Source organism: Brienomyrus brachyistius, chromosome 12, assembly GCF_023856365.1.
Source record: "Brienomyrus brachyistius isolate T26 chromosome 12, BBRACH_0.4, whole genome shotgun sequence".
NCBI classification, from domain to species: Eukaryota; Metazoa; Chordata; class Actinopteri; order Osteoglossiformes; family Mormyridae; genus Brienomyrus; species Brienomyrus brachyistius.
In genome coordinates this window covers 12,533,930-12,560,401 of record NC_064544.1, presented here as the reverse complement: position 1 = coordinate 12,560,401, position 26,472 = coordinate 12,533,930, and the positions used below count along the sequence as shown (strand labels likewise).

The 26,472-nt window shown below is 42.3% G+C and overlaps 1 protein-coding gene across 2 annotated transcripts in view; it reads right to left on the bottom strand.

Annotated features, from left to right (window-relative positions):
* Window positions 1-26,472, bottom strand: part of LOC125705061 (phospholipid-transporting ATPase ABCA1-like) — a 164,932-nt gene that overhangs the window by 88,477 nt on the left and 49,983 nt on the right. For both annotated transcript variants that reach the window (XM_048971386.1, XM_048971387.1), the window contains exons 15-24: window positions 22,666-22,888; window positions 18,416-18,637; window positions 16,938-17,142; window positions 16,114-16,230; window positions 14,668-14,839; window positions 11,687-11,818; window positions 11,132-11,271; window positions 10,232-10,369; window positions 2,211-2,425; window positions 258-333 (exon numbers count right to left, since the gene is read on the bottom strand). In XM_048971386.1, coding sequence (XP_048827343.1) covers window positions 258-333; window positions 2,211-2,425; window positions 10,232-10,369; window positions 11,132-11,271; window positions 11,687-11,818; window positions 14,668-14,839; window positions 16,114-16,230; window positions 16,938-17,142; window positions 18,416-18,637; window positions 22,666-22,888 — 1,640 coding nt within the window. The remainder of the gene's footprint in view (window positions 1-257; window positions 334-2,210; window positions 2,426-10,231; window positions 10,370-11,131; window positions 11,272-11,686; window positions 11,819-14,667; window positions 14,840-16,113; window positions 16,231-16,937; window positions 17,143-18,415; window positions 18,638-22,665; window positions 22,889-26,472) is intronic.

The following is a 26,472-nucleotide window of genomic DNA, read 5'->3' as shown; positions in this document are numbered from 1 at the left end:
TTACCCTCATCTATACTCATGCAACATTTCAGTTCTAATCTTTCTGGGCACTGTTCAGGAAAGCATATCCTAGACTATTGATTTTAGCCTATCATAGATAATTACAGATGTTAAACCAGGCATGGACACTAACGTGCTCTGATGAAATTAGGCAACAGGGGTGTCTTTGCTGTTGCCAGGATTTTTGGGGGGAGGGGGGCGTGTATGGAGCGCTCCGGAGGCCAAATGGTCACCTCCTGAAGCGGGACGGGCCGTACCTGTGAGGCACGAGCTGATCGACTTTGGATTCCCGATGCCCTCATCTATGCTGCTGCCCTGGGCTCGGTTGATCTTCTGTCAGGGAGAAGGCAGGGAAGCAATATCGGGATAGTCGAAAAAACAGATTACATGCAACTTGTCGTCATTTGCCCTTGTATTAGATTTCAGATAAATATAATTATCTCCCCACTCTCATGAGCTTGGTGGTCGAATGGCGGGACAGAGATGAATGGGGGTGATTGTTGAACCTGATTTATCCAAACGTGACAGACAGGTTGATTAAACTGTCCACAAAAAAAAAAAAAAATTACAATCAAACATCACTTTCATGCGTAGCGAGTGGTTCCTCGTAGCAAAGGAATATCTGCTCCTTCAGCCTCTTGTAAATTTTTATGACTAATCACTTAGAAATTTGTATTAGGAAGCCAGTTTTTTGTTGCTACCAGTTGCCACAAAAGCATCCTGTGATTGGCAGGAGATGTCGGGGGGTGACTTGCTAATAGCACATTGTAGTAAAATAAAATGGAATGACTGATGTAGTGCTGGGATTTATTGTACCTACTAATTATGTCCATATATTAATTACGATTAATAGCCCAATAACACAATATGATAAATGACACTGTTTGGCTACACAGAAAGACTGGTGCAACGTTTCAGAGGGTGTGACAGCTTGTGTAATTTTTATCTCACTGCAACAATTCGATTTTTAATTATTTACAGTCATTTAAAGTTTTAATTGTTTATGCATTAGGAAGCTTTTATCTGAATTATTATTTCAGGAGTGCAGAGCCGTCGTCAGCTGCTGATAAATATTCCCCTCCCCACCCCATACGAGTCAAGCCACTCATGGCTGTTAAGCACTCCCATAATCCTCAGTGTGTTTTTGTCCCCTAAAGCGAGACGCGCGTCAGTAAGAACAGGAAATGCCACGCTCTACATTTATTGTTACTGGGTTAAACCGGTCAAGCGTGGCCGCCAAATCTCCTGGTAGGCACAGCGTCTGTACTCCTTAATTCCAGCCGCGAGCCAGCGTCTTGTGAAAGGAGGTGCCGCGCATGGGATGCGCCCGCGGCCCCGAGAAGCAGCGCCGCGCGACCGTGCCACGTGGGGCCCCACGCGCAGCTCAGCGGCACGTCATTTCAGCTAATTATTTGCACTGTCTGCCATTTGCTGGTATTGACTACAATTAGGGGCGAGATGCCCTCTGAGGTGCTAGATGAAATGCATCCCTAATAACAGCCGGCATCCGACGGCAGCAAGACCCAGTAACGGAGCAGTGGGCCTCTGCTGCGAGACACCAAAACGGGATGGTGCTGTAGGCGAAGCCGCATTCCTGCTGTTTATGACCGTCACTAATTTAAACCAACCGCAAAACACATGCAAGAGTGATGTGTGCAAATAAATAATCATGGGATTTCCTGAAACAAGCTGGAGGGAATCTACAGACACATTATACTAGATTATTTGCTTGATTGAGGAATTAACACAAAGTGACCTTAATCGGCAAAACCAAAGAATCCCAAAAGCACACACCCAGATCACAAACCTACTGTGGATCACAAATTCAACCTGTTTATACATACACTGAGAACACAACATCAACCAGTGATGCACACATCTAGAACAAATCAACCCATTACACATACAACTAGAATACAGTATATCAGCCTGTTATGCACACACCTATAAAAATTCTCCACAGATCTGTTACAGTACAGACATACGTAGACCACAAACCACAAACACAGAATCAACCCATTGATACACATATCTACACTACAGACTCAACACACACCTACAACATAGACTGGACCTCTCAAACACTACAAAATGTGCTACTCTCACACCGGTACAACAGTGTGAATGTGTTACCCACATACTTACTCAATCACACAAACTAGAAACCACACTACAGACCAAGCCCCTAACCCATCTAAGAGCCCAGTTACCTGTTCCACCTGACTCTGAGGGAGATCCTGGCGCTTTGTGGACATGCTCTTCTGGCCGGCCCTAACCAGTGTGAGATAGTACCCGCTGCCGAAGCACTTCTTGAGGAAGAGCGAGGAGCCGCAGCAGCAGAGTCGCCCATGGGAGATGATGGCGATCCGATCCCCCAGGATATCGGCCTCGTCCATGTGGTGCGTCGAGAGGATGATGGTGCGTCCTGCCGGAAGCCACAGAAACGACAGGGTCAGAAGTGGCCGGTGGGTCAGCTGATCGTGAGGATGAGTGAAACAAAGAGACGACATGAAAAGACTGGTGCTGCGTTTTGAAGCACTGTGGTCCACCCATTTAGGAAACGGTTCTGCTCAATCACCATCCACTAAAATGCCACGCCAGCCCTTCATGCGACTGTACGGCAAAGATGGTGATATTAAGTAAGCCGCACATGGTCCCATGCAGGATGCTCTCAGCTTCGAAACTGCTTAGGGGGGGAAACAGGTGTTGGTTGAAACGCTGAAGGAAATTACATTAACATCATCAGCTGTCACCAATGAAATCTCCACGAAAAGGAGCACTTTTCTCTCTGTGCAAAACCTGCTAATTTATGCACATTCCCATCTCACAGTTTTTATATCAGTTCCATTTTATGATGTAGGAAGTAGGAGAGTAAATAAGAAAATAGTATTGCAGGCATCAAGGGTAACACTATTGTTTAAGTATGCGTTACTACCAGAATACTATCAGCTATCAGATTACTATCAGAGTTTATAATTATACTTACTACAAATTATAATTACTATCAGAGAATACAGAGTATAATTTCCTACTGTACTATGAGTTTAATGAACACTGTATATTATTACCCATTTATACTGCTGGCTATTAAGATCTCAATGGCTTATCTGACACTTCCACACGCTTTATAATTTCACCCAAAATTTTACTTCCTTGGAAACCGAACCAGACCAAACCCCAGTACTAAAGCAACCAACAGCAGGGCCACTGCTGGGACATCAACAAACAATTGGATTATGTCCTTAAGCACTGTGGTCCCAGCTACCCCAGACAGAAGATCCATTTGTCTGGACATGTGACACGCCATGCCACATCCTGGCCGCCACTCCCGGATTCGTCTTACAGAGCCATCAGAAAATTGTTGCCGACAAGCCGGCGTTGTTTGGGCATGCTCAGAAGCCTGATTGGTTCTTACTCAGGGAGACGCATAGAGGAAGAGAAAGAGGCATCATTACAGTCATACGGTGCCTTATTTTGCCTAAATAGGCCCTTGATGTCTCCATGCATATTCCATTAATGGCTTGAAGAGGCTTGAGAAATGTGATGCCAGAAAGCGCATCGTACACCATTAATCCAATGATGCTATCAGCTCTACCACAAAAGGACATGTAAGCAAATCCGATCTCGAAGCCCCGAAGCCGTAGAGGAATCAGGTTCAGTCCCGCATCATGGTTACCGTACAACGACAGCTATTTAGCAAATATTCCTTCATCACATTCATGCGATGGGTGTGTAGTCACTCTGTATGGCGGTCACTTCACTATCTCCTTGTCTAGATTTGCCAACTATGGACCAGGGTAACTTCTGGAGCATGATTATGAATGCAGTTTTGAACAGTCACAACAATTAAAGCAAATAATTTAATACAAACAAATAGCTTACTTTATTATTAAAAAGTGGACATGACTTTTGTGTTCGGTGTTCAGAAGCGTTCTGTGGTCAATGATATCACCAGCCAGGGGATTGAGATTTCTTCCCCAACAGAATGATGAAAGCGGGTGTGAAGGAGACGGTAATTTCATTCAGCTGGAGAGTCCCGCTGAAGTCAGCAAATATTCACTGTTGACGGCTCCACCGCTGAAACTGTATTACAGAAGAGGACCATGCCGCCAATCCACCCGCCCACCCCCTTAGATCTATGTGAAAAGCAGTTATGCCAGAACTACCATGTTTTACTTTTGCAGGCGTCTTTCTCTAGCTCACATTACCATGGTGGGAGGTGGGGGGCTTTTTCCAGACACATATCGAGTGCAGGCGTGTGTCTGTCAGGCCGCGCACCCCTCCTGCTTGGGCCATATATAGCTGGGTAAGAATGTCTGCTGAGTGAATTATCCATAAGTGCAATAAGTCTCTGGTGGTTTTTATCTGGAAAATCCGATGTATGCTGGGTGGAGGGGGAGCAAAAGGAGGCTCTCAATTCCCCGGCGAGGGCCAATCAGCCGCGTGCTCCCCTCAGGTCACTAGATCCGACCTTAACTCCGGCCCCACACGTCGCCCTAATGTGAAGTCCAGAGCCTTTTCTGCATCTCCTTTATTTGAGCAATCTCTGCCACGCAGCTGCTGCCACGACCTGCTACTCGAAAGCTACTCGAGGCTCTGACTCTGCGGCACGCTCTCTCCGCGGGATGTTCTGCCGTTAACCGGTGACTGTCGCCACGAAACTGGGGCTGCACTTCCCAGTGTGATGGGGAGAGGTCAGATCAAGGGGAACCAGAAAAATAAGGAAAAAAACGCCAGGTAAACTCCAGTAACCCACCAGCTAGTCAGCTAGCGACAGGGTTGCCAAATTTGGTCAGCTGATTGGTGTGAGAGTTTCAATTCGAGACGAGTCTGCACACACACGCACACGCATTTACATGTATGTGACAGTTTTATTACCTTGTAAATAGTCTGTAGGACTTGCAAGCTACCCCGGTGCTTTCGATGTACAGTAGCTAACTATCGTTAAATAATGGAATAATATAGATTCCGTCTGTGAGCGCAAGAGTCAGAAAGCGCGAGAGTTGGCAACCCTACAGCTAATGTAGCGTTAGTTAAGCTAGCTGACGAGACCAAAGCATTTCAAATATAATAAATATAATTCATAATATATAATATGCAAATTATATTATTATGTATGTAGTTACATTACAGTAAATTAAAACATTTTTCTATAAGTCATCAGACAGGGTGCCTATATATCTGCATACATGCAAGGTAGGAGGCAAATCAAAGAGACAATCCGGGTCAATGCAGCCTGGCACCACACTCCTAGAGCTGTCTCCAATGTGAGCGTTATTTTATATGTAATAAGAAAAATCAAGAGAGTGGGGGAATCGAGTGAAAGCACAGTCACCCCTGCTAGCTACATATCTGTCATGTATCCATAACTGGGCAGGTTTTCTACAGCTGCCTGTACAGGAAGAATAGACAAGCCTGAATTAATATGGATTAAACACCTTTCCGAGAGTTAGGACCAATACACACACACGCACAAGCATACATGTTTCTTTTATGTCAAGTGTATATACTTACAATTTCAGGAAAGGCTATAGATTAAATGTATGGTTTATTATACGCAGGCAGTAATGCTACCGGATACTTCACTGCTGGAATAAGATTAGGGAAATTACTGACCAACATCTCCGCAGCTGCTGAACCACTGACGCCCGCTACGATAATGCCGACACGCTGAAAATCTGCACATGCAGCTTTTGCAATATGTATGATACAAACACATCTAAAATAAATGTAGCGTCATTTATTGGGCAATTTATATATCATTGATGGGATATTATCCTTTGCATTCAGAGAAATACTGAAAAGACAGAAATGACAGAAGGATATTCTAACAATGAAGTGAAAATTGGGTAATATTATAAAACTGACCACAGCCGACAATTGCGTCTGATTGGCCCATCCATCTGCTCTGAAAAAAATGATGAACTCCTAATACATAAGAGTTAAGGTTTACCGCCTGAAGAGGGACAGGGTATTTACTGCAGTTCTCAAATTTTAAACCGCTTTACCGGCATCCAGAGAGCACCGTTTTCGAACATGCTCTTGAATACAAGCGGTGTGGAGATAAGGCAGACCATTAGTGGCAGCATCTTCGTAAATAATAGAGCAGGGGGTGAGGCCTACAGAGAAGGGTGACATGGCTGAACGATCAAGAATAACGTTATGAACTTGGAGATTAATCACAGCAGGCTTTCCGTGTATTTTTTCTTCCCTCTCTGAAAGGTCAGGGCACAGAGGCACTGAATAAATTTTCCTGCCCCCATTAATGCTACTCTAACAGTCGACGTCACCTGCCTTCTGCTGGCTCTCCGAGCAGAACACAGAGAGCGAACCTCAGGTATGGCGCCGCATACCTCGCTAATCCGGGTCCCGCCTGACCCCGTATGTGCACGGCGTTCCAAACGGCGGCTGGACGCGACATTAAACTGCCGGAAAACATCTTTCGGAGCGCGGAGGAGAGGAGCCACGTAAAATGAATGCTGTCTGTGTTCTCCAAACAAGTCAGATCCATTTACTGTTCTGTTGATATTTACTGCGATGCTGCCTAGGAGGTCAGCTTCAAGAATTACATTGCCCTGAGCAACAATTCTTAAGACTGAAAAAAAATCCTTTTTTTTTTTTAAAATCTAAATCGTCAGCATCCTTAAAATAAACAAAGAAAAAGCTCTTGGGTTTTTCAAATCCCACTGGTGCCACTAATCTATTCATCTAATCCTACCAACGATGCGTGACGCCACAATACAATTAAATATACATTAAACTGTAAATAGCAACATCCTCATCCATCCATCCATCCATCCATCCACCGCTTATCGGAGGTCAGGTCGCGGGGGCAGAAGTCTAAGTAGGGAAACCCAGACTTCCCTCTCCCCGGCCACTTCATCCAACTCTTCATTTACATAATATACGTTAAACATTATATACTTATTCTATATTTTGATTAGTTGCATTCATAGCCTGCGATGGGTTGCATCCCTGTCTTGCATAGGACCAACCCTGCATAGGACAACTGGCTTCAGAAAATGATGGATGGATGGATGGATTTGTATAGTTAGATTAATCACAGCATGGCGGTCCAATCTGATTTTGTATGTTTGGCTCATGAATTATTTATAAAATTATGATTATTTAACAATAATAATTATAATTATTAAAACTTCAAATATCTGTTTCTGGATTATTATGAGATTTTAGTGTTAAAACAGTGTTGTGTGAAAAAGGCATTTTTGAGAAAAAACTCTACATCTACCAGACAATCACAATTACAGGGAGCCGTACTGGTTTGTGACAACTGCAAACACGAGTAGCGCAAAGTATCCATGCATCCATCTCGCAAACCACTTATCTAGTATTCTCTTACAGTACAAAGGAAATTTCCTAGGCATAATACAGCATCAGTATTTAGCCCTTTCGATCCTACCCATTTCTGAGCATTTTCTCTCCCTTCCATTTTAAGCATGTTACAGTACATGGCAGGTACACGAGTCAGCTGAGGTGTGTAAATGCTGAAACAGTCTTGATATCATCCGTTTTATCAGGAAAAATCACTTACTGACATTTCTCAACTACCTATTGAAATTTCTCAATTTTTAGTCTCATCTAATATTTTAGTCTCATGTAATATAAAAAATTTGCGGGCACTACAAATATAATCTTATAAATGTTGAGATTAGAGTCTCTATGATGCGGGAATGCTGGGGTTTCATTGGGGACCTTTCAACGGCTTAGTATTGTGAAGGAATACATGGTAAGTGCCAGGTGGATATGAATACTGTATGTTTGATTTTCCATCCATTTGGTAACTTGTTGAAGTTACCTGATAGACAGCAATGCATGGTTTTATACAAACACACACACATACACACACATACATATATCGTATATAATATATCTAATTATTATCATTACTTTATAACATCTGAAAGTGATTGAAATTAAAAAAAGCGTCGCCTAGTTTTTGAAGCGCTTGATAAACAGAATGAAATATGATGGCTGAATGTTTATCACTATTGTTTTTCCACCTATATATACATAAATTCGTAAAGTGAAATTTGAGAATTAAACTAATCGTCAGCACTGTGCCACATCATTGTGTTTACATGTGGGAGGTGTTTCAATTACACGATGGTTCATTCTATTTCAGCTGTTTTGACGGAATTCGATTACAATTACAAAAAATATCAAGTAATTGTCATCCTGACGAATAGAATGCTACATTTTGTTGGGATTTCTAGCAAAACTCCAATTTTTCTATCCCTTGATTTATAGGCTAATAATAAATAAATAATTAAATAAATATTTTTTTCCCAGAAGGGTAGCATGTAGATCTTTGTGGAAGCGAATATGCATTTTGTTTTCCATCTAATGTGAATAATATTGATGTTTTATGAATTATTAGGGGTGATTTTTGGTGTAAAAATTTCAGATATATGCCTTATTTTGTACAGGATTACAAAAATTTGTACTCTCTTGATTACAATAATATGTGATTCATGTATGTGCGTTATACCAACAGTATCCAGCGTTACAAGTCTGGGACCTTATGGGGCACGAAAATCAGCACATTTTGCGTTTGTCGGGTTCTAAAAGTTAATGGGACCTAATGGGATCTTTCCATCATAAGTCAACATAATACATAATGTATCTTTAGACTTTGTCACCACACAGGGTTATATACAAACCATTTTGAGCATTAATAATGGCACATTCACCTACTGTAAAGCGCAGCCTCCCTCCAGTGAAGAGAGAGACACATCAACCAGAGCAATCAAATGAAACAGCATGATCTATATGTAATGGCATTCTGAGAGCAGGCTAGCTGAACGCGTGCGAAGGAAACAGACACAACCTTGTTAGAAGGTGGGATGATAAGCACCTGTCCAAAGTTGTTAATTTGCTAATAAAATATCACGTCAAGAAAGCCAGGGGAATACACCTTAGGCCAGAATCTTAAGAAGCTGATTAGAACATGCTGACACCTCCCCACGCAAAGCGAGAACTTATTTTTCCGGCAATGTTTTGATCATCCGAAGCCATTATCTCTATAGCCAATCATTTTAGTGCAACGACACGCTTGAAATATTTACAGATTATAAAGTGTCACTCTCAGCATGTCATGTTACTTCTAAGCTCCTTGAAGCTTATGGAGCATATTACCCAGGGATGTGGATGCAGCATCCAGTAAGAGGGATTTTTGTTGGGTATTATCAGGGATGATGTCATTTTCATAAATACTTTGTTTTTGTTAATTGTACAAAGAAAAGGACAATATTAGATAATGATGAGAATGTCCTCTTTTCTTGCTCTAATGATATAAATACTTTGCCAAAGAGAAAAAAAAAAAATAAATAAAAAAAATATATATATTATATATATTCATTTTATTTATTTCTTCTCTTGGTGCAGTTCCATTAACTGAAAAGAAATGTTAAAACTGAAAGCTTATTGCCAAAAACACAATTACAGTTATCGGCCGTGTCGTTGACGTTTCTCAAACAAAATCCCTACTTGTGCCCAAATCGGAAACAGTTTCAGGTCTTATTTCAGCCCCTTCCCAGTGTTAAAATGAATTAAATGATGGATGACAAAGGACTTGCATATAACATAACTTAAGAGCCCTACCAGACGTTCATCGTCGACAAGCTATCATTTGTTGGGCTGTTCCGGAGATGCAGACAGGCTCAGTCTGCTAGGCCGTTATTCAGGAAGACGGGTACTCAAGATAAAAACTCAGGATAGAGGGAGAAGCCTATCAGAGTCAAAAGCTAATGACTGTTGGCTCAGGGAGAATGAAAGCCAAGTGGGGAACATTAACCAAAGAGACACCTTTGAAAGATATATCATAATAATGACCCATGTTCATCCTTTGACAATGACACAGGGAAATCAAATTACGATCAACAAAGTGACAGACAATAAAATTTCTGAAGATGAGCTCATGCAGTAACGTCTGCGAAAGCCACATTTCTGCTAGTGTCATCCAGGCCTTTGTATGACAAAGCCTTTCTCATCGTATCCTTTTGATGTAAGGCTACATAAGAGCCAAGATTGAAAAGACGACATCGTTTTACTCTGTGAACGCTCATTAAAAAGTAACGTGGACAAAGAATGAAAATGCTCTCGTTGCTGAATAATTAATACGCGGGCGCTGATGGAGAACAGGGATACCTTTCTAAAGCCCCAGGAAGACTTTGATGAGAACACCAGAGGACCAGGATGTGTCAGAAGGTACCTGATTTGTACTTCAGCAACAGCTCCCATATTCCCCTACGAGCGTAGGGGTCCACGCCTGCCGTGGGTTCATCCAGGATGACAATGTTGGATCCGCCCACAAAAGCGATGGCCACCGATAGCTTCCTCTGCATCCCCCCTGAGAAAACAAACATCACCCCATTGTCGTCATTGTTCATTAATTCTTAACTTTCCTGACAATGCTAACGTTTGCTTTCAAACTGTAACGTACCGACATACAAACACATAAGCATTCACTATAAACATTTAAATGAAAAAATATGCATATACTGTATATACTGCATCAAAGTAGCAGAATGCATTGGCAGTTATTTGTAATAAATAAACTTTGAAGTTTCCATATCCATATCTAATGCTTCTTTAGATATATTTCCATTCATTTAAAAAAACTGTTTATCCAGTACAGGGTTACTGTACCCTAGGGTCAATCCCAGCAAACACAGCACACTCTGGACTGGATGCCAGTCTACTGCAGGACAGAAACCCACATTTTCACAAAAAGAGCGATTTGGAGACACGAATTCACCTAACCATAGGACTGTGGGAGAACATGGAATGTTCAGAATTAGATCCTCAGATGTCTTCCATTAGCCAACACTTTAGTGAAAACCCACAGGTAACAATAATTTTAAAGCTCAGAGATGCTGTTATTTAACTGAGAGCCTGACGGCACTATCCTGACCAGGAGCCCACCAGCTGTGCCGAAACTGGGCCTTATAAACCATGTCTCCTACGTTACAGTCAGGCACGGGGCCCCAACGTATCCGTTGTGTTTTCCTTGCAGGAGATTAGGTGTCCGGCAGGGGGGTGGAGTCGAGGCTAATTTTGTCAAAAAGAAACAAAATGAAAAGAAAGACGACCGCATATGATTGGTGTTCACCTGACAGATTTTTGGCCAGGTCTTTGCGTTTGTCTGGCAGTCCGACGTCCTTGATCATCTGCTCCATCTCGGCCGTCACCTCGCTCGCGCTCCTGCCTTTGAGCCGTGCGTAGAAATAGATGTGCTCTTCTACGGTCAGGCTGGTGATTGAACACATAACAAAGAATAGCCAGCTTCAGCAGAGCTGACTGAGAGCCTAATGGCCGGTTTCTAACAGGTCTAAGCTCTTTAGTACGGTACTTCATATTTGGGCTAATGTTAGGCAGAAAAAATAAGTGCATATTTATTGACACTTTAATGCATCACAAATTCTATATCTGGACCCAAGATCTGACTCAACGGTGTAATTTTGACCTTTCAGTGATATTGAGGCAGTGCTTAAGCACAGAGGATATTACAGGACCTACCTTCTGAACAAATAACAAAATGGTTCTGCAATGCAGCTAATCAATGAACAGATCACTGGCAGTACAACACACATAATCACGGAACAGATAACGTGCACCACATCACACCTACTCATCGAACAGATAGCTGGCACCATAAATCACCTACTCTTTGAACAGCACATTGTGCTGAGGGCACATTCCTAGGTGCTTTCTGATGGCATCCATATCCGTGCGAATGTCCTTCCCGTTTATTAAAGCTGTTCCGGACGTTGGTGCAAAAAGTCCGGTCAAGATAGATCTGAAATTGACAACAGAACGATATGAAACAGGACTGTTACTGACATACATAATTATGAAGTGATAAATGTGTATCGCTATTCTTAAAAATATCCCCCTCGTACTGGCAGGCTATACGCAGGAAGCAGAAGAAGATGCATCTGGAATGGGAACTTGCTGCTAGTACTCTTGGTCACATTGTGCTGCCTTCACCTTATCTGTACCAGAATCACTCCAACAAAGCACTGCACCTGCTTTTAGCCTGAATAAAAGATTTCCTTGGCTCCATATATAGCAACAGCACTGCATCAGTACAGCGAATAAGATATGATTGGGCATAATCACATCATTACATCAAACTGTGTAAGTCATCAAACCTGCCTGAAACTCCACATAAAGTGGAGTTTTTCCGCCTCAACTGCATTACGGTTGTATGATTCCCATCAGAAATGGCGCAGTGGTAATCGGGAGTGTTGGGGAGATGTCTCGGTGGGTCGGTAACATTTCAGGCTGATTACTGTGGGCTAACAATATCATGTTTTTGAAAGTGCCTTGCTGAGCCATGCGGCCGGCTAGAGATGAGAGATCGCAACCATTCTCGGTAATTCGGGGGAGTAAACGAGCGGCCCCTACCAAGTGGTGCGGCCCGAGTTTGCCTAGAATGGCCCTTAATTACATGGAACACCTATGAACTTATCTGGTAGCTAGATCAGCGCAGAAACATGTACAGTATGGAAAGAGGGACGGCAACAGCAAAAGGACAAAGGAGGGAGGTGGTGCAGAGGAGCCAAGAAATAAAAAGAAAAATATACTGAAGGAGGATACAGGGAAATGCTTGAAAATAACAGATATATTCTGAGCAGAGGACAACCGGAGCGGGCAGGCACTGCAAACAGCTAGCAGGGACATTAACACTGCTGACATAGTGATCTTGGAACTTCGACAGAGTTAACTGCCAGCATGTAATAGTCACGCTTAGCATATTTCACATAAAAGCTTCCCCAATTTTCATTTTAGCACCAGCTGACCAGCTTGGTTATCACACTATAAATGGGAGCAAAGATAAAAAAAATATATATATAGCTAGATTTCAGAAAAAAAAATAACAGGTATGCAAAATGCACCATGTAAGGAGTACACCCAAGGAAAGGATGCAAGTTTTAGAAACTAGTAGCAATATTGCAGAAAATTACAGAAAACTACAAGAATGGAACTGAAGTGCTATTTTGACTGCAATATATGAAGAAATCTAGGAAAAGATCTGCTATATGTAGACCTACATTTGTATAATATAAAGGTAAAATTGGTATTCTGTGAATAATTCGAAAATAAGCCTCATAAATTAATGCAACTATGTGAAATTATATTCAGCTGTTTAGTACTGCCCCTGATAACTGCTGTTCATGGTATCAAGAGCAGATATATGAAGCTGATCTTGTAAGCAAGCGAGAGAGGCAGTCTTAGTCTTACAGAGGCAGCAAGAATGGAGGCGGACAGAGGCTCTCAGACAGATGAAGGAAACTACAAGCTTTGATTAATTTACAGTAATCAGTCACTTACTGTGAAAACAACTACTTGTGTTTTGAGAACGTTTCACAGTTTATCACAAACAGTTTGAGTCTCCTTATTAAATAATTCTTTTCAGCTAATTCTTCAGTTGTGTCTCTATGTGTTGTTGGTCTGGGGGAATACCAGCTGTATTAAGAACAGGACCGTGTTGTTCACGTAAAAGAAAACACTCGCTGTCGCCTGCCCCCCCCCCCCCCCCCCCCCATATACAATGTCTCACTGTCAGGTCAGGTAATAGCCCATACCATTCAGACAGGTCACCGTGAAGCAGGTAATATCCTATCCTGATGTATAACGGGGCATCAGCTAATGGCTTCTTCCATTCTGGGGCATCAGGAAATGGTCTGTTCCACCCTGAAGGTAATGACCTGAACCATCTTTAACCTACTAATTTTTCTGCTACTGCAGCTTTTTGCTAAAAATGGAAGTTGCGCTTGACCCTATTACGCCGTATCGAATGCTCAGCAGTAGCCAACCACGCTTCCATCCCGAAAGCACTTGTCTCATTATTAGGGAATCATCTCAGTCACTCGCATGTATTCATGACATTCCTCATTCCTCTCCTTTTCATCCTGTCAAGGGGCTTCATTCTCAAAATCTACAGGAGCACGTTATAAATAGCGAGCGTTTCATACTTATTGCCAAACAGGTGCAAAGTAATTTACCTGGTTCTCTCCCTGACACACTGTACTTCATGCCAGAAAAAGGTGGCAAAACAGACCAAACAGAAATACGATTATACGAGATAATTAAGCAGCTTGTACTCATTTGCTCCATGTAAACACCTGTTAGCAGTTTACTTTTCAGGCGTTTCAAAGTGCAAACTTGTTCCCAAACAAATGGTTCAAAACACAAATACGTTAAAAACATAAAAATAATACAGATTGAAAAAGGTAACTGATACTTGTTAATTGTTACAATACAGATGTCTGACTAAAAAAATTATCACTTAGTTAATCATTTGGTCTCATTTTATGTTATTAGAATCACTTGATTTTTCCAGTTTCTTACAGTATGTGAATTTGCTGTCAGTGGAATACATACGACAGTACACTGCAGAACAAGTCAGAATGGCTGCAGACGTCTCACGGAAAAGGTGATTTATCTGACTAACATTACAGACACGCCCCTGAGTAACATTACAGACACGCTCCTGACTAACATTACAGACACGCTCCGGAGTAACATTACAGACACGCTCCTAACTAACATTACAGACACTCCTGACTAACATTACAGACACGCTCCTGACTAACATTACAGACACTCCTGACTAACATTACAGACACGCTACTGACTTACATGGTGGTTGTCTTCCCAGCTCCGTTATGTCCAAGAAATGAAGTTATCTGGTCCTCGTAGAAGTCCACACTGAGTCCATCCACCGCCAGCTTCTTTCCAGTTTTATAGACTTTCACGAGGTTTCTGACAGAGACTCCGACTTTCAGATTTGAAGGGGGCTTTTCTAGATGAGCTGGAGTACAGACAGAATTTCACCAGCTTTTGTATTCATGCTTTTTTTTCACCCTTATGGGGACCAGTTTCCTGGTGCCCATGATGGAAAACTCAATTTAATAAAAATTTGTGACTGCAATGAAAAAACTAAAAATGCAAAAATACTTGTATTTTGCTTGGTTACTTACAGTATGGTTATGGTTAGGGCTGGGAAAGGGTTAAGGTTGTCATGGTTTGTATTAGCATTTTTCCCGTAGAAATGAATGAGTGGGCTGGCCCCCCCGTCCTGGGTTGTTCCTTGCCTCGTGCCCATGGCTTCTGGGATAGGCTCCGGACCCCCCGCGACCCAGAAGGGTAAGCGGTTTGGAAAATGGATGGATGGATGAATGAGTGGTCCCCATAAAGATATGTTTACCCGACGTGTGTGTGCGTGTCTGTGCATAATATCAATAGCTTTTGTATTAATGCTTTCATGCTTTATGTATATGTCTGTCTACATGTATAATTTCATCAGCTTTTGTATTCTTTCTTTGTGTGTGTGTGCATGCGTGTGTGTGTGTGTGTTTCACGGAAGATTAAACCTGAACATTACTCCATTTGGCTGCAACAATCTCACGGGCTAAAATTCATTATCTTTATACATCTGACTAAACACTTTTTAATGCCATGTTTTGGACTCATTTCAAACTTCAGTCATATATCAATATGTATTGTTGAATGCACACTGATGTTTGCTGAATGGAAATAGGCATAGCCTTTAAAAAGCTACAAAAGCTCAAACCTTCATATTCTCAGACATGTTTAAGATCATATTCAATCCTCCACTTCCCCACATGCTGCCCTGTGTCATATGTGCGATTTCTTTTTCATGCTCACTCCCTCCTGCTGTTTCACTTTTTTATACTGTGAGATTTCTTTTGCGTCAATTTGTCACATTCCCATTCATATTTCCATTTCGCTCTGTGTTCGGGTACCATTCCCCTTCGGCCAACACGACGCGAAAACAGTCCCCTGTACATTGCGTTCGTACTCGATCAGCTGCATATTTCAGTTTCTATTCACATTTCGGTAGACCACAGATTCAGCCAGGAGCCGCTCGCTGTCTAAACAAAACTGTTTTGCTTTTGCATTTTAAAAGAATGCCGCAAATAAGCGAGGATGACATATGTATTGCCGGGACTTTTTTACGGTTTGGTTTATTAAGCAATGGAAATGAGCTATGGAGGCCACTGTCCATAAATCACAAATGGCCAGAACATCTTCCCGGAGAATAATCTATAATATCCCACGTACCGTTGTGCTGCTCTGGGTCCTTAGGTGGATCCTGGTCGGTATCAAAGTCTGAGGATGTTCCGCACCAGTAAGAGGATGTGAAGGGAAAATACCAGGGCTTGGGTATTCCGTACTGGCCTGTGAAAAGAGTACAGGAAGACATTCTTAAGGAGGTTTTCGCTGCTCCGGGGCCTGTTCTTTGAACAAGCTTAAGCCTCACTGAAAGCCTGCTGGGAAATCAGCAGTAGCGAGGTTCCGCCGGTCTTCCCCTTATAAAGCCATCGACAAAAGGCTGAAACTGATTAAGAAGTCTGTTTAGGCAGGGAATGCTGGACATTCACTAAATAATGGAATGCCTTAATCCATTATTTTTAATCAAACACAATACATTAATTGATACAATCAATTGCAAATGTAAACACTAAAATATGGGTTCAGTTCAAACTATTGATTTCCATGGCTTGCAATCTTCAGAATTGAAATACAATGTTCCACTTGCAGAGCATTGCCAAGAAGCTACAGCTGCACACACTCATCTGCTTGCAGCTGCCGCTCCGCATCTTCACCAAAGTGCCATGCAGTACAGTACTTGTGCAGGATTGCCAACTTTCACGCGTGAAGTTCAAGCAAGAAATATTACAAAAAATGCATATTATTGCATCATAAACCTAAAATTTGCTGTAACAAAAGTGTTGCGCCACTTTGAAAAGTCTACAGACTATTTACAAGGTAATAAAACTGCTACATAGTTTCAAGGTAGAACATGATTTTGTTCTTTTGGAATTCTTTGTTTGTTGGTCATGTAACATTGATGCAAACGACAAGGATGGAGAAGGAACGTGTACCTGGGAAAACATTCTCGATGTACCAGGTCAGGACCCAATAGATGAGGGAATCAACAAGCATCATGATGATGGAAACCAGGAAACTGTAACGTTCGTCATCCTCAGGGCTCTTACTGATGTTGCTCCACTGGATGCCCACGCCCTGCTCCTCGTAGCGGGAGAAGTTCTCGCAGCCAAAACCGAAGGCCACACTGGACAACAGGCTCTGGTTGGACAGTAGAGAACGTTTTTGCTGGACAGCAAGAACAGTCATTTCGAACCAAAGCTTTACGGATGCAGTTCGCAGCAGAAGGCTAAGGAAAAGTACACAGTCAACAGGATGTCAGAAGTGATGATATTGGCAATATTAAGACTTCTAATCCAGCTCAGATGACCCTACTCACAGGTGAGCCCAGCGCTTAACCTCGCTCATTTTTTGCTTTGCAAGGACAGCTTTCCTCAGAGGATTTCTCAAACTGATGCCAGACGTCCCATATGGACAGAATTTACGCGTCAGCAGAGAAAGCCCAGCGGGTGACTGTGGGATCGGCCTTTGACCTCTGCGTGATGAGCTGCCTGAAGAGTGATACGTTTGTTCTGACACAGGCCCTCCAAGATGACAGCCCTGAGCATCAATCATCTGATCCGTGTCACAGGTGCAAAGAGTGACAAGCCACCGGGCTTGAAAAGCAAGTTTTTCATCCCGTCTAGTACAATATAAAAATGTTGTACGTGTACAACCCGGGAATACTGAATTACTTTGTCCATGTCCCTTTGGATCAAAAACACATTTCCTGAATGCTACAGAGATGATGAACTAGACATCATTCTGGTCTGAGGCACATCAAGCGAATGAGTGTGGGCTCCCATCCATTTGACACTGGAAACAGCACAGGATCGCAATGTCAAGACTTCCCTGCAAAGTCACTTGAAGCACTTGGAAATATTAACATACCGGACAATATACTTATAGAGGACAATGTAAGCAAAACGATGCAGCACATTGATTATTAATGTCAATATAAAGGAAAGTACAGTTGTGCCGACATTGTAGAAGTCTTTTGTCCATAAGACCATAGAAGATATGGATATTTTAGTATTGGGGGATATGACTACATCGTTTAAATGCAAAGATCTGTTTATTGGGGGGTGGGGACAATAAAGTCAAATGAAACATTGGGAGGCACAAAACCCTCCCCCTGGCTAAGCCCTTGTTTGCCACCATAATGATCACTTTTGACTAAGCATCTTAATAAATTTGCCCGATTTTGTCCACAAACCGGTTAGTAATAATAATAATAATAATAATAATAATAATAGATATTTTATTGATCCCCTTGGGGAAATTCCCTTTACGCCTCCCCCAATGTGCTCTCTGTAGGTGAGAGCAAGCTGGCCATGAAGGGCAGCCACCCACAGCAGCACCCAGGGAGCTGGGGGTTAAGGGCCGAGCTGAAGGACCCACAGGTGTGCCCAGGCAGCAGCAAACGGAAACCTACCACCAATATCTTCACCCGGAAGCTCATGACGTCGCGCCAGGCGTAGCACAGGATGTGCGGCAGGTAGAGCAGGAAGTAGACGAGCCCACCGCAGGCGGAGGCCAAGTTGGCTTTGGAGAAGAACACGCTGATGAAAAAGCACTCCATGATGGTGGTGATGCAGAAGGTGAGCAGGAACACGAAGATGACCGATGGGTCGCTGTACTGCAGGACCTTTCCATACTGCCAACCAGAGACAAGGACAGCTGGTTTGACCCCCAAAAGAAGTGGCTGCACACTCAGGCCCACCACCGCTGGACGGCACATCAGTCAACCGACTAAACGCACATGTGGCATGTGATGCATCATCCACAAACGAAAAGTGACAGATGTATCGGAAAAGCAAAGTAAGGAAAAAGGGTTGTGCAGTGGAACCCAAGCAGGCGATTGCAAGGTACAATTGGTATGAATTGGTTTTGATTGTATATTTGCACATGGGCTGGACAGGGAAATGGTGACATACTGTCTGTTCAGTCAGCCTTGCTGATTGTACCTGACTGGACACTGCAGTAAGTAAATAAGGAAGCAGGTAGTTTATTTATATAGCACCTTCTGAGAGCCAGTGTCATAAAGTTGTTTCAGAGGAAATAAAAAATAGACATTCGAACATCAAGAAAAGGCTGGACTGTATAAAAAAGTTTTCAGACACCATTTCAAAGAGTCCAGACTGCTGCCTGATCTAATGTTCATGGGCAGACTGTTCCACAGACTTGGACCAACTGCCACACAAGCAGTCACACCTAAACACATGACCGTACACCTTTTTTATTTCCTGTATTATGTTATTAGCCAATCACGCTGATCCAGAATATACAATTTTTTACTTTGGCCATGCATGTTTTTACATGTACAGGGTGACCACCTAATCCATGTCAGGCAGGACCCTTTCAACTACTTCAGGTCTTACAAACCACTTTAAAACTGAAAGGCTCCTCTGTTTAGCTGAATAGTTCACTTCTGCTTGTGCTTTGACTGGCTTGTTTCCTTGTCTGAAAGATTCGTCCTGCTGCTTTACATAAATATTAGTGACACATGCATGATTATAGGAGACTGACCAATCAGCACAGAACAAGAACTCAGTGCATCCAAATCCGGTCCCAGCTCAGAGGGTCCTCCCTAACATGGACTCTCGGGTCACCCTAGCATGGTAACTGCACATCATTTCCCTGGGACCACAGCAGGCGTGTTAATCAAACATCCAGCATGTAGCCAGTCCACCTGTCCAGCACCATGGCTGAATGTGAATGAATCAGGGGGGAATCACCTTAAGGATTAGGGTCAGCAGGAGGGCACTGATGCTCAGTGGGATAATGCTGCTGATGAGCCAGCTCAGCCAGTAGGTGGTGTGCTTCAACCCCATCATTTTAATAGTCTCCTTCAGTCGTGCCTCCTTCTCCTGCACCACTCCCTTCACCATCATGGCCACTGAGTAGATCCAGGCCAGGGTCATGTACAAGGGCAGTGAGCGTGACAGTGAGCGGAGGAACCTAGGAGTCAGGGGCGGGGCAACAATTTCACGCAGTGTGTGACTTCCGGGTCACGCAGCCAGTAACTTCCGGGTTAAACCTCCGAAACCATTTACTCCCACTGATTTTAATAATCAAATACTTCTAAATGCATCTCATAGATACACACAGCTTGATGCAATAGGACAATCCAGCCTTGCAGTCTGTTTTTATACCTTTTAATTAATTTGTTACAATTATATTCCTAGAACAACAATCAATGTCTGTTACTTTTCAATTATATTATGCTAATTGCAATAAATGGTTTAATAAATCAATACAATGCACAGCGAATCTGCTGGCTTATTGAAATTCCTAGTTAAATGAAAAAACAGAACTTCCTTTGTAGAGAACTATAAAGAACACTATATCGCTTTAAAAAAGCCTAACTAGATAATTAAAGATTAGAAGCGGCAAGCTAGTTATGTGCAATTAAATACAATATAAGAATATAAGAGGGCTAATATTAAGTAATTATGCCATTTATATGCATATCCATAGTCATTGGTCATAGAGAGATGTCTTTCTGCTTAAGTGGAATATATTTTAAAATAAAGTGGCATATCTCTACACGGAAATTACACGGTTGTATTTATTAAAGCAGTTTCACTCATTTTTCATAAGCTGAATGTATTTGTATATTAACTGTTCTACAGAGGTTAGTCTGCAATTTATATCCATCCATCCATTTTCCAAACCGCTTATCCTATTGGGTCGCGGGGGGTCCGGAGCCTATCCCGGAATCAATGGGCACGAGGCAGGGAACAACCCAGGATGGGGGGCCAGCCCATCGCAGGGCACACTCACACACCATACACTCACACATGCACACCTACGGGCAATTCAGCAACTCCAATTAGCCTCAGCATGTTTTTGGACTGTGGGGGGAAACCGGAGTACCCGGAGGAAACCCCACGACGACACGGGGAGAACATGCAAACTCCGCACACATGTGACCCAGGCGGAGACTCGAACCCGGGTCCCAGAGGTGTGAGGCGACAGTGCTAACCACTGCACCACCATGCCGCCCCCTGCAATTTATATATTAATTATAAATGTAATTACAGATAATAAATTATGATTATAAATGTGAGTAAACATCTTTCTGTATTTTTCTTGTATGGCATTTTCTCATATTGTTTTTCGAGCAATAAAATTACAAGAGTAAATCTAACCACTAAACACCAACTTTTCGTAATACCAAACTAACTAAGAATTACACACAATGTACCAGTGTGTCCATTGGTTTATTAGAAAAAAGTCCTGCATTTTAGTCTTAGTTGATATCCATTACTGCTGAAACGCAGCCCCTAAAATCCATTTCTGTTAATTAAACTAATTAGCATGAAATGATTGTAGTAGTAACTTTTAAAATATAATTCCCATTACTGGCTGAATGGTTGTATTTAACAAGGATGTAGTTATCGTGAATGTTATTCAGGGTGATTTCTAGGCTAAATCTGTGAATTAACCGGGTCCGCGCTCTGACGTCTGCCTGGTCCGGTTTCCATGTGGTTTGCTGCAGTGAGTCTAAGCGGTGGTACTGTAGCCACCCGGGATCAACACCCACTGTCTCAGCCAAAGTCGAATGTCGTCATCAAAGCAGACGTGTTACCCGAACTGAGGGGCTGCAGCTTCACAGAAGACCCAAACTCCGAACATTCACTAACCAGTGTAGAGGAGAACTTTCAAACCACACTCAGCTATGCCAGGAACAGAGTTTTCCTGAAAACAGCTGATCTTTGTGGCGGTCCTGGACGGCTTGAGGCACTGAAGTAAAACACACACTCTCTTCTCACAGATATAAGCGTGCGCATCTTCGTATATTCTTACGTGTTATACTTCTCTGCAGTTTAATACCTTACAAGTAATCACTACCATTAATACCTTTAATACCTTACAAGTAACCATCTCCGAAGTTGGTCACTATCAGCAAATTCCAATAACATGGAACAAAATACTTCTTTAAAACGTGTAATAATGTTCTGAGTGAGTCTGCAGCTTTTCCTTGCCTTCGCATTTTAAGTCTGTTGCCTCAAAATGTTGCAAAATTTACCTTTGTGAAATTCGCTCAAATATGATTTGATGTCACTTTAGGTAAATCCACCTTTAATAAAGGTGAAATGTTGACAGAATTAATCATTCTTCAAATCATAATCAAAATAAGCAGCAAATGAAAAACAGCTGTCTCTTTACATTAAAGGTCAAATCAATTTCTTGTTTAAAGTTAATCAATAACAAGGACCATGGAAATTTCCTTTTTTAAATATAGTAGGAGTCCTAACTGAAAGGATTAAATGCATAAGTTGCAGATTACACATGAATTTTCAACACCAAAATATTCAATCAATCTACCAGTGCCATTGTAAATTGGCCAATTTCAGTGTAATCAAGTTTCAGCCATTGTCCCGTTTCCTTGATCATTATTTTTATTCAAGATTACCCCCAAGGTAATTGCTGAGTTTGCCGAAACCAAGGTCATCCAACCACAAAGCACTAAAACCGAATGACTTCAAAAGAATCCCAACTTTGTTGCTGCAATCTGTCCCTGTTGTAACACTGTGACGTGATTCATAACGAGATAACGCAACATTAATTGAGACTAGCCCTTTGAAGGTAGGTTCCGTTTGTCAGACATGGTGTTGTAGTGCTTTGTGGTATGCAGACCGTCCATCTCCTTGACCACTCAGGTGGGTCTCCACTGACCTTTGCCAAGACACTTAGAAGCGCACAAGGCACGGCGAGCAGCGTCATATTCTCGATGAACCAGGCGCACCAGAGGGCGCCATTGCGCACTCCCACAGCCCGAAGCACCTCCTTCAGGCGTAGCTCCTTCTCCAGCACCAAGCCCTTGATGGTCAGGCTCACCGAGAACATGAAGGCCATCACCAGGAACATGGGCAGCATGGCCCCGATACTGGAGATGAAGCTAGCAACCAAAAAGGTCACACTCTCAGGGTATATACCGGCAAGCAGAGCAACACGATACTGTAGGAGGTACCATATCATCATACGTGTTACGTTTGCATGTGTCTGTGAGAGAGATAGAACAGTCTAGAATAGAAAACCTACAAGAGGGCCATGTACAAAAATAATAATAAACAAAACACAGATTTAACAAAAAGCTGTAAAACAAGCAAATAAAACTGCCCAAAAAGATTACTCTGCTAAATGAAAACCATTTGTATTTTACAGTAAATAGACCGACAGACTGTTTTTATAGCAGTTAATATCAGCCATTATCTTTTAAACCCTTTTTAAAATAATTTTATGATCATTTCTAGCTGCAGTCACCTTTTTTCAAAGCCTCGAACCTGAAGCACTCCATTAACTGGTCCATACCACTAGTTTCCAAGGTGCCCACACTGCAACGTAGATACATGTTTGCTACAATTAAGGAGCCTGAATGACACTCACTATGTTTCTAGCTACTTCATTGGGGGGAAGTGTCACTTTTACAGTGACACATTTCCTGTTAAAGGAGTCGCGTTACAGCCTCTGTCCATTGGAGATGATCGCTGTGCCCATCCCAGCTAAGCCCCAAGGGAAAGACCCTGAGACCATACCTCACAATTCACTCTGCTATCTAGAAATGACCCGTGGGGTTATTCTAAATGAAGGACATAAAGGAAAGTCATAGAGTTGACACAGCATAAGTTGCCGCTGTCAGTGCTACTTGTCTGCCATTGGACATGCAGTAGTAAAACAGCAAAGCATTATGGGATAACATGCCCGAGTTTTACATCTCAAAGCTGCTGTAAAATGAGTGGATGAGCATTATCAAAAGCCATTCAGCGTTTATGATCATGGGACAGATAATACATCATTTTATGCTACCAATGTAGGAAGAGAAACTAATAAACAGGCTTCATAAAGTCAACTAAATATAATTTCAATACTCCTTGGAAGTCCTCTCTCTGTCCTACTAGCTGAAGAATGACTAATGTATTGAACCTTAAACTAGACATATCAATTATGCTAAAAGACTATAAAACACATAAATGGACTACCAAATAAATAAATAAAAAAAAAACAATCACTGCATGAGGCAGAGCGGGGAAGTAAAGCAGACATGCATAAAAGGGGGAGCGTTATAAACCAGCAGAACGAGGGACCACAAACACGGAGCATGGCAAGAACCCACACAGGAGGGCCCAAAGATCTGTGTGTTTGAGGTGGATTCTACGGTTCATACACTCATATTCCTTGCTTGTTATTCGGCGCTATTCACCAACTGCTGTCACGAAAGACAAAAGACTCACCTCCTACTAAAGCATAACAACTCTTCCCAAACTATTTTTGTCCTTTATCTCTGAAACAAATAAAGCCATGTTCAGAGAAGCTGGGGCAGCACATGAAGTTCTCTGCAAGGGGAAGCACAGTAATAGGTCCACCTCTCCCCCCAGGGGACAAAACGCTTTCAGGCCCCATGATATCACAGGTCCATGCCTCCCGCTAATTGTGAATTAGAAGACAGCCCGGAAAGGCACTTTTGTCTCATTTAGCAGATGGAGGGAGTCCTTTGCAAAGATCTCACCTGCCCATATTGTTTATCACCATGCGTCTAGGAAGACAGCAGCAAGCAGAAGGTTTAAGGCAGTAATCTCACATATATAGTGCACTGTCACCATATGTTACCGCCACCCGATAGCAAAGACTGCGGCCATTCTGGTGCATAAACGGAGACTGACTTGCTCCCAGCAGCTTTTGTATGGGGGGGGGGGTGGGGGGGGTGCATCTTCGAGCGAGAAGCTAGACCCGATAGCAGACCTTCTGTTCACCGTCAGGAAGACCCCGCACGTTTCCGACGGCGAGCGCTGATGGGTGCCGCAAAAGAGATGGAGGGAGGCGTGTCAGCAGAATGCAATAACGACGCACCATAAAAGCTAACCTTCCGGTAATAGGGATACACGCAGCTCCGAGGCCAACATCATTGTTGAAGTCTCAGGCAGGCGCGCTAAGCCGAGAGGCGGACGCCCGCCAGGTGACACGTATTTGCATGCCCCTTGAGGAAATGTCCAAATAGCTACCAGCGGTTCATGGTCAGAACTCTCTCTGATAAGATGCAACACTTCCAGGCTCAATGCGCCAATGTGTTGCGAGATTCTGCAGATCTTGCGACAGGGCTTCCCAGACAACAGATCAGGCCAACAATGAAGGGTCATGTTCATCTCAATTATGCCTCCCTACCGTCAATACTGGCTGTTAAGATTCTTCATTATACCAGTGTGTCCCAGCAAGCCATGTTTACCAGAAAGGAAGGACTTATCACAAGGCACCAGCAGGCCCAAAACAGATCCGCACAATATAGCAGGATTCCAAACCTGCCATAGATATAAATTATGCTAGATAACATGATTTATAACAGGTAACAGTAGCTGGACCCTTTCATGATGCTTCACCACAGTTAGTCCACTGTTTATTTTTTTCATACTGAGACTGCATAGCCTATCGGTTTCTGACATGGCAGGCCTCACCACAATTTTGAGTGAATGAACACAGTTTTAAATACGAATTCAAAAGATTCAGACGATTTACTTATAGCGTGTTCTATGTTTAAATTACATATCACATCACTTCCATTGTATACCATCTGTAGAGAACATTTGAGTTAATGACATAGTATGAAGCAATTCAAAATGAACTGAGTGGGTTTAAATGGTTCTTTCCAGCTTTTAGATACATTTAGCACCTGATTAAATCTAAAAAAAGAAAAACACAAAAATTGAGCACAATAGTATCGTAATTATTTCACAAATCCTTTATAATTACTTTTTTCAAGCAGAAATAGCAAGCATGTAAGCACAAGGCTGTCATCATCGATCCCGCAAATGAAAAGTAATTGCAAATGCACTTCAAAAATGAGCTTAGTAAGTAATTATCCCTCTGTGAGTTAGATCTATATAACGTGATTTCACCAGAGGGAAGTAATTCTGGTGATTTCTGGCGTATTTTAAATTCTGTAAATTAAACACAGTCCATGGCATTAACATGCTCGACTGTCTGTAAAACAAAGCTTTTACATCATGGATTTGCAGGGAACTGCATAATATTAATATTAACATTAAGTATGATTGCAGGGTGCTACATTTCCTCCATTCCTCAATTTGATGTGAATATACCCAGATGCATTTATTCAGTTCTCATCTACCTGATTGACTGCAATCTTGCACAGTATCTTCTAAGTATTGTCGCAACTTATGTCATTGTGTCCTTTTTCAACAGCCCTGTGTGCCTTTAATTGCTCCGCAGGGACAAATAAAGTTATTTTGAATTTGAATTGAATTTGAATTCACAAATAGAGACAAAATAGGGACAATTTAGAGTTACGGCTTTCCCCAAATGATGGAATTTACAGACAAAACCACATTCTCTCTGCTCAATACCCACATTTTTTTTCCATTAAATATTAAACAACAACAATCCGTTGATTTTTTGTTTCATTTTCTTTCAGGTAAAGGCTGACATGGATAGGTTGTTACTGTCTAGAGGGTGAGTAATATTTTGTCTTCT